Consider the following 17494-nt stretch of genomic DNA (forward strand, 5'->3'; position numbering starts at 1 on the left):
AAATAACAAAAAAGATATTGTTTTTCGCTGTGTACTAGTATTGTATGTCTGGGTGGGGTCCTACTTTGGAAATAATTTGTACCACTTTTAGTGATCACATTTACGGTAGTTCCCCTTAAAACATTCACATGTTGCACAATGAGATGTAAGCATGGAATAAAGTGTGCATTCCTGTAACTTTCTGTATGTAAAATGTATCTTTTTATGAGCAGTCCCTTAATATAGTAACAACATTTCATAATGAATATCCATGAATTAACATTCTTAATAGATGACAGTAGAATAAGCACACATCTGATTAAGGAGTCAAAGCGTAACAACCTGGCATTTACACTTTGTGTGGTGTTGGAATTGTCCGTCTTTTTGTGTGGCTGTAAACACATCCCTGGCTAAGTGTGTGTGTTGGTGCTGCAAAAAGAGAGCGAGCGGCTGCTGTTGATATGAGAGATGCCAAAGCGTTGGTATAAACTTGGTTTGTGCGGCAGAAAATTATTGTTTTTTCTAGATATAAGTCTTTTACTAATATTTTTGGTGTGGTTACGGCAGACAAACAGTTTTACTTATTAAAGTAAATTTTAATTTCTGTCCTCTTTAAAGCGTCTCGACAGACATTACAATAATTGAACAGTGTTGTCAAATATCGTTTATCTGTTATGGCCGCTTGCTGTCACCTGTCACTCACAGTTGCATTGCAAAATCCTACAGAACAAATAGTTTTGTGTTTATTTCGTTTAGAGTTCAGATTGGATTTTAATTTGCTCTGCAGTGGGAAATTGCGCAGGCGCGTACCTTAGAGGGAACACACTTTTATCATTTTAATGTAATGTGCTTATTTTCCACATATTATAGATTTGGTTAGTCTGGTTGTATTAGCCCAGTAGACAACTTAACACTATCTACTGTGACGCAATAACCATTAACCAATCAACTTATGTGTGTAGATAAACTAGGAATCCTGTGTAACCGAGCAATTGAAAAACACTGTGCCTTCCAGGACGGATTGCATTTGACTTTTGATGTTTAGAGATAGACTTGAGGCATAAATGTATTGCTGGGATTAAGTGTGGCTCCATGTGTGCAGGTACCGGTGGTCCAGAATGCTGCGTCTTCTGGGCAGCCTTCTTCCATGCACAGCTCCCCTGGTCTGGGGAAGCTTCCGGTACGACCAGGCCTGCACAACCAGGACCCCCAGAATCTCCGCACTGCACAGGTTAGTGTGAAACTTTTTGATTACCTGTAGACACACCTGCAGCATGGGTGTCCAGGAAGGCACACTGAAACCTCATAGGGTGTGTGTGAGTCATTAATCTGCGTTTATATGTAATTTGTACAATCATTTGTGGTGATTTATCACTTTAAAGTTAAGTTAAAGTTTAAGTACCAATGATTGTCACACACACTGGGTGTGGTGAAATTTGTTCACCCCCTGGGAGGTGAGGGGAGCAGTGGGCAGCAGCGGTGGCCGAGCTCGGAAATAATTTTTGGTGATTTAACCCCCAATTCCAACCGTTGATGCTGAGTGCCAAGCAGGGAGGTAATGGGTCCCATTTTTATAGTCTTTGGTATGACTCGGCCGGGGTTTGAACTCACAACCTACCGATCTCAGGGCGGACATTCTAACCACTAGGCCACTGAGTAGGTCTAACTTTGACAGCCCTAGTTGAAAGTTTCAAGAAGTCATGCTGTTTTGTTTGCATGAACTTGTAACTCTGATTGTAAGTGTGACCAAGTGAAGCAACGTTGGAACACCTGATCCTGACTTTAGAAAAAGATGTGTCGAATACTACCATTTAAATGCAATGTACCCCATTGTGTTTTCCAGTCCATACTAGTTACTTTGATATAAAATGTGTATGGAAAAATATATATTGACAATTTTTTCTTCAAGTTTATAGTCGTCCCTCGCTACATTGCACTTCATGTATCGCAGCTTCACTACATCGCGGATTTAAAAAAGCATATTCTACATGTTTTTGGTCTACAAGGATGAAATATTTTTTTATTAATGTAATATATGTATTGCAGTGCAATATTTGTCTTGTTTTCTATTACAGGGTCATTAACCTTTTTGACCTCGGGGCCCAACTTTTCCACTACAATAGGATCCGGCGCCCACTCAAATATTAACACTGAATTAGTAATCTTACTCTTAATTTAAATGATGTTCAATAATTATATCTATCCAGGGTAACATTGTCATATGATATAAACACATGTGTTAATCACATTATTATTGTCAAGGCTGATAATCAGGCTGACCAGGCTGATTACAAAACTAAATACCAATCAAATATACTGCAAAAGAAGGGATATTTACATACAATTACGCAGTGCTAAATTCAATAAACTCCAACTAAATTAATAATAAATGATAATAATGTATGTTTCTGAACTGAACTTTCAATAAAATGTAAGTGCAAATTAAAATGAAGCTTCACCACTTTAGTCATAAGTTTTGTGCTTAAGAAACTTCACTATGACTCCTCACTCCAGACTTCTTCTGTTTGTTTGATTTTGTCATTAATGCCAAAAGTGGTGGAAAAATACCGCTGCGGCCCATATGGACCACAGCTGAGAAAGTAATTATTTTTGGCGGCCCTCTAGGAGATGCTCGCGGCCCAACAATGGGCTATGGTTAAGAAACACTGTTTTATTATATCGTGGCGATCAATAAAGATAGCTGAACTACAGTTTCCGGGTTGAGGGTGAACACTACTTAACAACAACACAACCGGCTGATCTTGGCACTACTGTATCAATCTGAAGTAGACTACCTTTTGTCATAACAGCCTTTTGATGGACTTTATCTTTTCAACTCCTGCCTCATCAATAACACACCTCGTTTTAGTGAGACTTTGACGCGAGCGATGTCAAAAGACAACAGCAGGACGTAGCATCGGGCCCTCGGCGCGGGACTTCAGGCTAAATGACATTGCTATCAACAGCTGTCCGGCCAAAGTGGAGATGAACTCTCTTGATTTAGGATGCACTTCATCTTCGACGTCATGTGGAACGACAACGCATTGCTAACAAGCAACACCAAAGCTAATGATCGTAGCTGCGCCTGTTGACTAAGTTTTAGCATCATCAAAGCCCAGGTTTAACTTAGAGGAATTACCCAGGATGTGACAAAGTATTACCAGGTAGTGGTCTTGTTGTAGTGGCCGGGCGACAACCATAGCAATTAAGCATGGAGGATCCATAAATGAAAGGAGTATAAAAGTGTTATTTCATGTTTAGAGGGCTATTATTATTTTAAAATACATATTTAGTTAATGCCGTTTTTAATGCTCTAACTATGTCCAGGGTGTACCCCGCCTTCCGCCCGATTGTAGCTGAGATAGGCTCCAGCGACCCCCCGCGACCCCAAAAGGGACAAGCAGTAGAAAATGGGTGGATGTAACTATGAAAATATTCGATTTACTAATAAGGACCCCACTTTACTAAATGTGTTTGTCGTGGCCATGACTGGTATCAATTAACCGCAACAAACGATGCACAACTGTATTCAGTATACTCCTATTTGTCAAAGGCAGAACCAATTCTTAACATTCTAATTTAGCTTGTTAGCTTTCAAGAGATCTCAAAAACACTCTTCTATTCCAAAATTACAGCTTTTCATTGACTTTTTTAGGCATTTTATTTTTTTAAAAACAACTCTGGTTTCTGACCCTGTAACCTACCTAGTTTTTCTTTGTTATGGTGAGTGTTCATATACTAGCAGATGGAAATATAAATCTATATCATCTTGAGAGCGGATAATGATGAATTTGGGAGAATGCGTGCATTTGGAGTGTGAGCGAGCTAATGAGCCTGTCTCTTGCTAGAAGCCTTTGTTCTAGTATTATCTAGCCCTGCTCCTCCATTACATGTTGTGTTAAATATTCAGTGTGTAAATCTGTGTGTCTTTGTGTGTGTGCGTGTGCGCTGGACTGTCTTGTCAGCTCATTTTGTGTGCATGAGGACTGCTTGGTTTGTTAGTGGATTCATCAAGCATTGACTGCCCTCTGCTGGTCTGTTCCAGTGTGGCATCACCCGACATGAACTCCTCATCAATGTATTCATCTGTCATTGATCGTGTTTTGGTGCAGACGATCCCAGCTGATTGCCATTCAAACACAGGACTGACATATGTACATGTCCTTGACTTAATTAGGTAGACATCCAAACGTCAAGTACAACATTGACAGTTCTTGGAAACAAAGATTTTTAATAGTGTGTGAAGGAGCAATCAATTGGCACGTCTAGATTGTCTATATTGCTTTCTATGATGAATGTTTGTAAAATGTAACTGTGGCGGAGCGATTGCAATACAGCTGACCACACTGGCATGCAAGCATTTGAGTATCATCCCAATTATTTCTAGCACACACACAGGAATTGAATTAAGCAGTAAGGATATCAGACACTTTGGTATTGATTCAAAATAAATAATGTATGAATTTAGGACACAAACATTTTGCTATCTACAACTTTGTGAATGAATTTTTAAGATTAAGATTAGTTTATTTCAAAGGGTACAATGCAATTTCAAAAAACACATGACTCCACATGCCAGAATTAGCCAGAAGGCTAGTTTTCATCTGTAGTCCCCCGGCCATGATGTAAAAAAGGCAGTTTAGGATACATTATACCACACACTTTGGTCTTTAATAAATATTCATTTATTAATGAATTTAGGATGAATCTGGAACTTTATTTATTAAATAATAATAAATGAATGAATTCAGGATGAATAACAGGCACTGGTAATTATCATAGAACAATAATTGATCAAATTTAGAGTAAAAAAAGATCAGCTCTATGGTATTTAATAAATAATAATAAATGAACACGTGGGATAAATAACAAAAATCTAGTATTTATTATATTTTATAAATGAATGAATTTGAAATAAATGATACCAAGCACTTTGGTAATTATTAGATAGTAAATGAATAAATTCAGGCTAAATGGTATCATTATTAAATTTTGTTCCATTTATGTCGTAAAATGCTTGTACATTTTTTTTTAATTTTCAATTCGGCACATAGTTCCATAATATCTTGCTCAAGCCATTCAATAATAAAAAAAAGCCAAAAGTGTTTAGTGTTGTGCAAGCGTTCAGAAGTTTTAAAGGACATTTTCCATGAGATCAAATTTCTCTTTGCTTTCTGCATGATTTTGTCTGCGTGAACACAAACCAGATCTGTTAATTTCAGTATTTTGATGCAAAGATGTTTAATGCAAGGTTAGCTGCACTTATGCACTCATATGTTGGGTGATTATTGATTTCCCTCCTCTCTGCAGGGTCACACGGTCATCAGATCAGGAGCTAACGCCAACCTGCCACCAATGCTCATGTCGCAGCGGGTAATAGCGCCCAACCCTGCCCAGCTGCAAGGCCAGCGGCTCTCCAAGCCTGGCATGGCTCGCTCCAGCAGCATGGGTAACGCTGTAAGCTACCAGCAGGTACGGATTAAACTTAAACCCCCCCCAAAATACTCTACTTCTCAGAATGACAGTGGCGTTGTACTACATTAGGGTCAAAGGATCCCTCAGCTCTTGTAACAGAATGATTTCTGCCTTTACTCCGCAGGCCAACCAGCAGGTGGCAGCATCCCAGCGCTCCGGCTCCAGTGCCATGTACATGAACCTTGCCCACATGCAGGCAGCTGCTGGGGCGAGCGGGGTGGCGGGCAGCCTGGGCGGAGCCTCTGCGGTCAGTCCGTCCACCTTGTCCGGCTCGGCCAGCGGGGGCGTGAACTCTATGGCTGACCAGGCCAGTAGCCAGGCTGCCGCTAAGCTCGCCCTGAGGAAGCAGCTGGAGAAAACGCTGTTGGAGATCCCGCCACCGAAACCCCCCGCCCCGCTCCTCCACTTCCTGCCTTCAGCCGCCAACAGCGAGTTCATCTACATGGTGGGCCTGGAGGAGGTGGTACAGAGCGTCCTGGACAGTCAGGGTATGCACAATTAATACATAATCTAATCTATATCACAAGTGTCAAAGTTTTGGTCTGTAAACTAACCTGTTGAACTTTCGTACTGTGATAGTTTTATAACCCCCCCCCCTCGCAAAAATATATCATCAGTCCATGACTTTTATGGTAGTCTTTTGAGGGTTCTGTGAGCAGGAACTGATGAAGCCTGCTTGGGTGAGAGGTGAACGTCTTTGAAGATGATCAAAACAGTCCGGTTACAATCAATTCAATGCCCTTAGACATTTTTATGGTAGATTTATTTTCCTCAGAAGCAGAATAGTAACAAAACAATCCAGGAAGAAACGTGAAATACCAGTTTAAACAACGCTCAGTGAAATAAGTATTTAATCCCCTGCCAACTATAAAGAATTCTGACCCCTACAAGCACACAAATTACAAGCCACTCTGGTTTTTGACCGAAGCGATCTGGTTAATAAATATGAAATTCGTTTAGGAACAAGTTGCGCGCGAGCGGCGGAAGACTATGTAGTCGGCATACCTACAATGAGGAAGGTCAGTGTTGCCCCCCACTGTCTCTCACCAGTGTCCCAGACGCCCTCCATCATGTCTCTAAAGCGGAAGGCAGCAGTGTGTCAAATTAAAAAAAAAAGCCATTACCACAGTCATCTTGAAAATGCTAAAAAAAAGTGGAAAAATCAAGACTTTATGTTCTTCGTGTGTTCTGTGTACAATGTGACTATTGTTTACTATCGTAATGGAATAATCAATCGATTAATCGGATAAAACTAAATAGCCTCAATGCGTGTTTTACGGAAAATAGTTGAAATAAACAGGGTTTTTCTGCTTGCCATAACCTTCATTTATTTTATTTCTCTGAAAATGCACATCAACATTGAAATTGCACTTTAGCATGTGGTTTTTTTTGGGTTTTTTTACTCGCCGCCACACAGATCATGGTACCCACACTTCACTGCTCTCATGTGGTTATGGGTAATGGTTATGATTTATTGGTTTTAGGCATGTTTAACATGTTACATTAAGGAACATCACATGGTTATATTTTCACAATTCAACATCTCTGAAAAGGAGTATGAAGAATGAATTTAGCTGTACCCCTTCTGTGTTTTTTACGGATACCTCATTCACACCATAATTTTCACATGTTTAAATTAAGTTCACTCAGTGTATGGAAAGAAAGGAAGATTTTAGAAAAATCTAAGGATAGATTTCAGTAAGTAATTAAAAAAACAAGCAAATTGAGACTAAATATTAATACTGGTCTGAAAATGTTGACTTAATCACAAGCGCGTGGATTCTTTGGTTGGGTACTACATTCTGTGGAATTATACACAGGTAAAGGCACTAGTTCAATACATGCAATGTTTGGCCATATGATAACCGAGGCGACAAAAAAACAGGGCAAGTTTTTCTTAAAAGCCCATACGAAGTGCCAAAACCAAACGATCATGCTTAAAGATGACTGCAGGTTTTAATTGCCTGCTTTATTTGCATTTAATTGTAGCAGTCAAAGGCTTTTTGACTTTAATTGTAAGGTGTAACCAGTTTAGACAACTTTGCACATGCAAATGTTTAATTCAACCACAGTTTATACTTTTGGTTTCGTTGAAGGAAGCCGTTCATTTAGACGGTGATATTTGTACCGGATGTTGGCCCTGCGATGAGGTGGCGACTTGTCCAGGGTGTACACCGCCTACCGCCCGAATTAAGCTGAGATAGGCTCCAGCACCCGCCGTGACCCCAAAAGGGACAAGCGGTATAAAATGGATGGATGAATGGATGGCATAGACAATATTGGTGGGAATAATTCTGTAGGATTGATTATCATTTCATTGAGCTACTGCTTTCACTGTCAACATTCCATAAGGTGGCACCATATTCCTATGAAGATTTTCTCACACAGGCTAAACATCCATCCATCCATCCATTTTCTACCGCTTATTCCCTTCGGGGTCGCGGGGGCGCTGGAGCCTATCTCAGCTACAATCGGGCGGAAGGCGGGGTACACCCTGGACAAGTCCCCAAACATGCAAAATCAAATTTACTATGAAATGTTCAATAGCAAAAATATTTTAACAATACAGTAAAAAATATTACAAATAAGAATACATTGATACCTTAACTTACAAGCACAATTCATTCCACACGAGAACACTTTGTACATCAAAACAGCCCCACCCACTGAAATGAATTCAAATCAATTTAATAAAAGAAATCAACAGATAAAGTGATGCTCAGTGTTGTTTTTTCATGAGTAACAAGTTATAAGGTATTTACACCAAGTATCGGTTTAAAATTGATGGGTTAAAAGGACATGCTCTATTGCCCTGCAAGTTGTTGACAATACTGTATTTTTGTCTGCAGGTAAACTCCGGGGGACACTTTCCCGTATGGAGCCATTCTTCTGCGCCCAGTGTCGGACCGACTTCACCCCCCACTGGAAGCAGGAGAAGAGTGGGCGGATTCTCTGTGAGCAGTGCATGATGTCCAATCAAAAGAAGGCTCTGAAGGCAGAGCACACTAACAGGCTGAAGAACGCCTTTGTGAAGGCCCTGCAGCAGGAGCAGGTCAGGATCAGGGTTTAGAACCTTGCAACTCTTTATACATTGCATTTGTATGTATGGTTATCAATTCTGTATTCGATTTCTCAACTTTAATAATCAAATATAGATATATATATATATATATATATATATATAACTAGAAGACACAGCAGTACAGTTTGCTGTAGTTTGGAAAGTTAAATTCCATCACGGGTAGAATGACAAAATTCCCTTTAATGTGCTTGGAAAAAAATATATATGAAAATGAACGAAATTTAACTCCCAATTTAAATGTTCTCACCCCGTTTCTGCGTCAGTGTTGTCATGAGGAGAAATAGATTCAAGATTCAAGATTGTTTATTGTCATATGCACAGTTAAACTGACAGTTTGCCGTACAATGAAAATCTTACTTTGCTAGTCCACCCTTCAACAAGTCACACGGTAGCTAAAAAAAAAATGTATATACAAGGCACAGTAAGTAACATAACATTATTGCACATTCTGATTGACAGTCAAAAGTATAAATATGGAGGTGACCTTGGGTCACAGCAGCAGTTAAAGTGTCTTTAGTGATCAAAGGTGAAAAGTGTCTACAGTGATGGTTCACAGTTCGGGGGTGGTCATGGTAGCTGTCTTTTGTTCAAAAAGATAAAAGTAAAACGGGGCGGGGGGGGCTAGCATTCACAAGTTAGCATACACAAGCCTTATGGCCTGTGGGTAGAAACTGTTTGTCAGTCTCATAGTCCTGGATTTCAGGCTCCTGTATCGTCTGCCTGATGGTAGGAGCCTGAAGAGACTGTGCTGGGGGTGTGTACTGTCCTTATATCAAAGAATGTACACAATTATTCTGAACAAAAGACGAGAAATATAGCTTTAGAGAAAAAATGTACTTAAAACATTTGTATGCGTGTACAACACTTAAAACATTTACTATATCAGTATTATAGAATGGATTAGGACGTTAAACAATGTACTAATATGATCTAGTTTAAAAACTGTTCAAACTTAGTGTTTACAAAGCACAAGGAAGAAGAATACTGATAAGGAATTAGATAATCTTATCTCATTATGTCAATCACAATTTACTCAACTATTTATAAATGACAAACATATTTATTATATATTTATTGATTTACTTATTGATTTTTTTATTTATCCACTGTTTTGTGTTACAGATTGAGTACATACAAATGTTAGAAATTGCTATGAAACCGAAAGGGATAGGATTTATTAAGGTCTGCTTCTTCCTACTCCTTTTTGAGTAATTTATGGAAATTTGTGATGTATCATATTATAATTGTAAGCGTGTTTGAAATAAATGAATACCATAACCATATGGTAATCGTCTGCAAGTGCACTCACAGAAAAAAAGTCTGTATTGACCAAATCAACAGACAGCAGTGATAGTTCACATCCACCATCAGGCTGGCAAATAGCTACAATCATCTTGTTTTTACTGATTGTGTAAAAAGATTGACTGTATTGCTCCACATGTGACTTCTTCCATGTCAGGAGATCGAACAGAGGCTTCAGCAGGCGGCCCTCTCGCCCAGCTCTGCCCCGAGTGGCCCTAACGCCTCCAAAACCGACTCCCTGATTCGACATCACGCTCTACGCCAGGTAAAGTGTCTCTCGAACTGACAGAACTTGTCGTGTTCTTTGCCAATTCCTATTCTTCAGATGTCGTCTGAGTTTAGATCTCTGAGTTTTGTTTCTTATTCCTCAGTCACAACCCGTTTAATTGCGAATTCTTTATAAAACACTTTTTTGTTATAAAAGGAGAAGAGAACCTTTTGTGCCATAATAGGGCTGTGACTTGATAGAGTCATCTCATTTTCCCTACATTGGTAGCGCTTGGGTTACACAGGAAGTAGCCCAGCAGTGATTGAGCTCATATTGTTTACAACAGCAGGAAGCCATCAAACTAAACACCTCCCTCACCTAATGGTGCTACCAAAAACACAAGTATGGAACACTAACACCAACTTTGCAGGTATCAAAATAAACTCTTACACACTAAGACACATTAGTATTTTGTTCTCATTTATGATATGATAAATAAATAAATAAATAAATGGGTTGTACTTGTATAGCGCTTTTCTACTTCAAGGTACTCAAAGCGCTTTGACACTACTTCCACATTTACCCATTCACACACACATTCACACACTGATGGAGGGAGCTGCCATGCAAGGCGCTAACCAGCACCCATCAGGAGCAAGGGCGAAGTGTCTTGCTCAGGACACAACAGACATGACGAGGTTGGTACTAGGTGGGGATTGAACCAGGGACCCTCGGGTTGCGCACGGCCACTCTCCCACTGAGCCACGCCATCAAGATATGTGCACACTTACCCACCAGGAATTCACCAACCCCTGCTTATACTGTACAAATAAACTTAACAGGTATATTGTGTGCATTGAAATACGCGAGTAGGTAAAGATGAGCTTTAACTTTTCGTCCACAAGATTGAAGTCTTTAGAATGTCTTTATTGTCTTTATTATCAGCTTGTGAAAGACAAGTCAAATTCCCTTCAAATTACAAAAGTATCTTACTTAAGAGTTCATCCTGCCTGACGAGTAGGCAGCGGTTTGGGCGGTTTAGTCTGGTTTGAACTCACCTGAGCAGGTTGCGTGTTTTGTTTTTAGTCAGGAAAATCTAGCCTGCAAGCCAGCAGGCAGTTTTATCTGGTTCAAACTCACCTGAGTACTGTGTATTAACCGCTTAAAGGTTGGGCTTGAAAGGCTCAGAAATAAATTATACTTTTGTGTGTGTGAATGATATTGGTATGAAAGTAAGTACTTTGTTTCTTAGTGCAGATGTGGAAATGTACATACTGTATATTTACTACTAGATAAGATTAAATAAAACTGTTGTTCAGTGAGTTTTAGTTGCTGGGGAATTACATTTATTTATTTAGGTGTTAGCTTTCAAATGCTGCTAAGTTTGTTACATTTGTGTTTTGTGTTGGAAGACTGCTTGATTTCCACATTTGTCCATTCAAGTGCCTGTGCTTTAAATCGTCCATCCATCCATCCAGCCATCCATTTTCTACCGCTTGTCCCTTTTGGGGTCGCGGGGGGTGCTAAGCTGTCTTTTGTTTAAAAAAATCAAATAAAAATGTAATACAAGTTTTTAACTGACATTCTTATTGTGTGGACATATAACATGTGTAGCTGCCCCTGGACTTGAAACCAGCCCTTTTAAATAAGGTAACTTTAGTGAAGCCTGCTACAGAATAGGAAGTTGTGTCCCGTTCAAACTAAGTGAGTTACATCAATGGTAATGAGTAAATGTTACTGTACGCCAGGAACACGGTTAGGTTCATTTTACAGTACATTAAGAGAATAAAATGCAGAACTTATTTAGCGTTGATGATTGTTAAAAACATAACATAAAAAACTGCAATTAGGTAATCCTCCAATAAATACAATTCTAATTAAGAGAAAAACAACAAATCATCATGAAGAGTATAATAGAAATCATAAGTGTGCTATCTCTGTCTTTTTCTCTATTTCTCCATCTCCATCTCTCTCTCTCTCTCTCTCTCTCTCTCTCTCTCTCTCTCTCTCTCTCTCTCTCTCTCTCTCTCTCTCTCTCTCTCTCTCTCTCTCTCTCTCTCTCTCTCTCTCTCTCTCTCTCTCTCTCTCTCTCTCTCTCTCTCTCTCAATCGATATATATGTATGTATGTGTATATACGTACATGTATGTATCTATGTTTATATGTATGTATATATATATATATATATATATATATATATACACACACACAGTCTTGGCCAAAAATATTAGCACCCCTGCATTTCTGTCAGATAATGCACCACGTCTCACAGAAAATTGTTGAAATTACAAATGCTTTGGTACTCACATGTTTATTTCTTTTGTTTGCATTGGAACAACACAAAAAACAAACAAAAAAGCCAAATCTGACTCCAAAAATGAACTGGACAAAATGATTGGCACCTTTTCAAACCGTAGCAAGTAACAGGTGCTAGCAATGTAGAAATCACACTTGCAGCCAGTTAAAATGGAGAAAAGTTGGCTCAACCTTTGTGTTGTGTGTACCACACTGACCATGGAGAAAAGAAAGAAGAGCAAAGAACTCTCAGAAGATTTGAGAACCAAGATTGTGGAAAAGCATGGACAATCTCAAGGCTACAAGTCCATCTCCAGAGATCTAAATGTTCCTGTGTTTACTGTGCGCAATGTCATCAAGAAGTTTAAATCCCATGGCACTGTAGCTAACCTCCGTGGACGTTGACGGAAGAGAAAATTTGATGCAACGAAGGATTGTTAGAATTTTGGATAAAGAACCTCGACGCACTTCCAAACAAATTCAAGCTAACCTGCAGACACAGGGTACAACAGTGTCAGCTCGCACTATCCATCGCCATCTCAATGAAAAGGGACGGTATGGTAGGAGACCCAGGAGTACACAGAGACATAAAAAAGCAAGACTGGATTTTGCAAAAACTTACCTGAGGAAGCCAAAATCCTTCTGGGAGAACGTCCTGTGGACAGATGAGACTAAAGTGGAGCTTTTTGGTAAAGCACATCATCATACTGTTTACAGAAAACAAAATGAGACCTTCAAAGAAAAGAACACCATTCCTACAGTCAAACATGGTGGAGGTTCACTGCTGTTTTGGGGTTGCTTTGCTGCTTCTGGTACCGGATGCCTCGACTGTGTGCATGGCATCATGAAATCTGAGGACTACCAAAGAATTTTGGGGCATAACGTAGGGCCCAGTGTCAGAAAGCTGGGTCTCCGTCAGAGGTCATGGGTCTTCCAGCAGGACAACGACCCAAAGCATACTTCAAAAAGCACACAAAAATGGCTTAAGACCAAGCGCTGGAGAGTTCTGAAGTGGCCATCAATGAGTCCAGATCTGAATCCTATAGAACATCTGTGGAGAGATCTAAAAACAGAAGTTGGGAAAAGGCACCCTTCAAATCGGAGAGACTTGAAGCAGTTTGCAAAAGAAGAGTGGTCCAAAACTCCAGTAGCAAGGTGTAAGTAACTAATTGATGGTTACAGGAAGCCATTGATTTCAGTTCTTTTTTCCAAAGGGTGTGCTACCATATATTAAGTTGAGGGTGCCAATAATTTTGTCCAGTCCATTTTGGAGTTTTGTGTAAAATAATATCAGATTTGGCTTTTTGGTTGTTTTTTTTGTGTTGTTCCAATGCAAACAAAAGAAATAAAGATGTGAATACCAAAGCATTTGTAATTTCAACAATTTTCTGGGAGAAGTGGTGCATTATCTGACAGAAATGCAGGGTTGCCAATATTTTTGGCCATGACTTTTTGTTGCGAACATGCAAACATGTTTGACGTACTGCTGAACAATGGCGGCATACTTCTGTCCTCTTATCCACCGGAATAGTCATATAATAACAGGATATAAGAACGATAGAAAATGGTTTCCAAGTTCCTCAGCTTTGTTTCTAGACAAGGCTGTGTTGCGCACGTTATTTTTTTGTCTTTCCTCATTCCGTACCATGTAGAAAATCTCAAGGTCTCTGTTCGAAATCAAGGGTTCCGTACTGAAAAATCGGACTAAGAACACATGTAGTACTGAGTCCTAGTGAAGCCTGAGTAAAAGGAACAGGACTCCCGTTTACTAACTGCTTTTATTCCCTTCAGACCCAACAACCTCAGGCCTCTCTGCAAAGGGGTCTGTCCAACTCCGCGCGAGGCGTCCTGTCTAACTTCGCCCAGGCCTCCCAGCTGTCAGTGGCCAGCAGCCTCATGGGGATGACCAGCGGAAAGCACTGTGGCAGCAGTGGCGGCAACAGCAGTAGCAGCAACAGACTGCAGCATGACAGCCGTCGCCAGATCTACAACATCCCAGGTACCTTCATTGTGTACTAAATGTATGATGTTAATGTTGCGTAAGATGGACCAGTGATTCTCAAACTTTTTACACCAAGTACCACCTCAGAAAACACTTGGCTCTCCAAGTATCACTATGATGACCAACATTAAAATACAGTAGCAAAATAGGTGTAAGTATTCATTAAAAACAAGGCAGAGAGTATATTTAATATTTTTGACCACTGTATCGTTACACACAATGCACAAACATCAACAATGATACCCCATACACAGTACATACTTACAGACTTCGTTGGCGTACCACTATATGGAGCCAGCGTACCACAGTTTGAGAATCACTGATTTAGCCGATGTACGATATAAATAATACTAATCTAGCCGACAGTAGCCTTTAATACTGTCGTCATATCGTCATAATGTTTGTTGATGACACATTCTAGCTGTGTCCTGCAAATTTGACAGCGACAAGCAAACAAATGCATCCTCATCGCATTGTCCCAATCTCACTAATGTCCCTCCACAGTGCAAGTCCCTAATACTCCCTTCTGTTGTGGCAAATAAACTGTGTTTCTTACATGTATCGTAATCACTGGAGGGCAAGCAATAGCGAAACATGCCACACTACATACCGTAGGAGAATATGCTAACCGCAAGCTCTTGAATGTAAACAAAGGTGGATGGTTTAGTACAAATATCAACAGTGATGATACCAAGTATACTACCAGTATTTGGTCGATACTACAGTGGTTAAATCAATTTGTTTTATTATCAAAACATGACAGTGGTCACCCCAGCCTTACAACTTTGACACATGCCCACACTGACTGGGGTTCCATTCCTTCTCTACACTTACATTTAGGCTACGATAATGTACGCTAAGTTAGTCTGCAATTTCTGTGCAGCATATTATGTTATGTTTTCAAAACAAAATGCGTGGAGCTCCAAATGATGCCGGTTCCGTTGTGCGTGACGCACCTTACTGTATGTATATATCTGTTAAAAAAAGTAAGATGTGGTCTGATTACATTTTTTTTTTATTTGCTGCAGGAGTTCACTTGCAAGATAGAATGCACATACATTACAGCGCCTCTGAAATTATTAATAACGCTTTGCTTGTTCCACAGCTTGATTCTGAAATGCAATACATCGATTTTTTTTTTCTCACGACACCACACAAAGTTTTTATGATCCCCAACTGAATTTACCATGAGAGATAACGACATGAAAATGGGACCAAATTGATCACGATTATCAATATTACACCACACATTATACTTTCCTTGGCAGAATAACCATTATCTACTGTTCTGGCCTTGTATGAGCCATATTATTGGTAATTAAGTGTTTAAGTATGCTTATCGTCTCCCGTTTTACTTTGTATTTTCTTAATGATATGTAATTTCTTAATGATAAAAGCAAAATGGGGGACGCACATACTGTTTCGCTTCCTGTTTTAAACACCTCCGTGTATGGATCTTTACATCTACTAGTTTGTTCTTACAGAAAAAAAAATGAAGGTTATATAGCAGACCAAAACTCTGTTGTTTATTTCAACCATTTTCCTTAAAAATGCATTGAGGCTTAAAGTGTGTTCCATCCGATTACTCAATTAATCGAACAAACTAATCAATAGATTACTCTATTAATACAATTATCAATAGCTGCAGCTAGCGCTGCACAATTTTGAGGGAAAAACCTAATTGCGATTTTTCTCTCCAATTTTTATATTTTATGCATATACATGCATAAAACTGCAAAAACACCGGGTGAAGGAAGACTTGTTACTTTTAGACTGTCAATCAACCTATTCTTGTCTCAAGGTGCCACACATTAGAACAATAATTTATTTTAGTATTTGGCTTTATGCCGACCGACTAAACTGAATAAATAATCAATAAAAATGATACAGTGATTATAAAGGTATGCAATCATAAATTAAATAATGTTGCAAGTAACTATTTAAAAGGATATACAATTTTGTTACAATGGTAACCACTTCTACAGTAATTATACATTTATAATTACTGTAGAATTGGTTACCATTGTACTGTATTTGAAAGGTAAATAACTTTGTTATCCTAAATTAATAAACAAATGCAAAATTCCGTTTTAGATTGTTAGCCTCCGAAGGTTGAAAACATTTTTTATTGCCCATTCTCCATTTGTCTCAATCACAAATGTACAAGCAATGGCTTTTTTAGTTATGTCACAACCGCTCACCGTATTTTCCGGACCATAGGGCACACCAGATTATAAGGTGCACTGCCGAGGAGCGGTTCTATTCAGGTCTATTTTCATACAAAATGCGCACCAGATTATAAGGCGCATTGAAGGGGTCATATTATGATTTTTTTTCTCTAAATTAAAAACACTTCCTTGTGGTCTACATAACATGTAATGGTGGTTCTTTGGTCAAAATGTTGCATAGGTTATGTTTTACAGACCATCTTCAAGTCGTCTTCTGGATGTTTTGTGGGCGGTCTTATTTATGTGGCTTTGACAATGCCTTCTCCCCGTCATCTTTGTTGTACCGGTGTAGCGTGCAAGGACGGGAGTCGAAGAAGTGTTAAAAGATGACGCTACCTGTTTTAATGACATTGAGACTTTACTTAAATCAATAACGGAGCAGCATCTCCTCATCCGTGGCTCACTAGTACAACAACAACTCCAGAAATGTGTCCTGTTAAAACCCGTCCGACCGGAACCCTCTTAATAACTAAAGTTCCGTGGGTGAATAATGTAAACCCACTACACCATTAGTTTTTAGCGCTTCCATAGCGAGATATAAGTTAGAACTTTAAGCTACTTTATATTTGTAATGGCAACAGCGGAGGATGAATGCCACATAACAAGGCGATAGAGAGAAAAAAAGAAGCTTATCGACTACGGTGTCGGAACGGACTACAGTGGCGGACTTGCGCACATTTTCAGGACTTATGCAGATCCCAAATACACATCAGCAGGTACCAGAAGGTAAGAAAAGTTGGTTTTGCATAATATTGCAAAACTAAACGCCAGGTAATATGTCTGCTAATAGGTGCCATTTTGCGGTCCTTACACACACACCATAATAAAACCCGTATGTTGAATCACAGCACGTCTGACTACGGGAGCCGTAATGCTCTGACAATGTATCAAGCGGTGCGGCTTCTCAGCTTACCAAAGTCGTAC

General features: G+C 39.4%; 1 protein-coding gene across 1 annotated transcript in view; it reads left to right on the forward strand.

Moving 5' to 3' along the window:
* The window catches only part of gatad2b (GATA zinc finger domain containing 2B), a 135022-nt gene that overhangs the window by 109091 nt on the left and 8437 nt on the right, over positions 1-17494 (forward strand). Inside the window, exons 5-10 of the mRNA XM_061966809.1 lie at positions 1082-1210; positions 5290-5451; positions 5579-5942; positions 8304-8506; positions 9996-10103; positions 14132-14339. Of these exons, the coding sequence (XP_061822793.1) occupies positions 1082-1210; positions 5290-5451; positions 5579-5942; positions 8304-8506; positions 9996-10103; positions 14132-14339 (1174 nt within the window). The remainder of the gene's footprint in view (positions 1-1081; positions 1211-5289; positions 5452-5578; positions 5943-8303; positions 8507-9995; positions 10104-14131; positions 14340-17494) is intronic.

This window comes from Nerophis lumbriciformis, linkage group LG11 (assembly GCF_033978685.3).
Source record: "Nerophis lumbriciformis linkage group LG11, RoL_Nlum_v2.1, whole genome shotgun sequence".
NCBI classification, from domain to species: Eukaryota; Metazoa; Chordata; class Actinopteri; order Syngnathiformes; family Syngnathidae; genus Nerophis; species Nerophis lumbriciformis.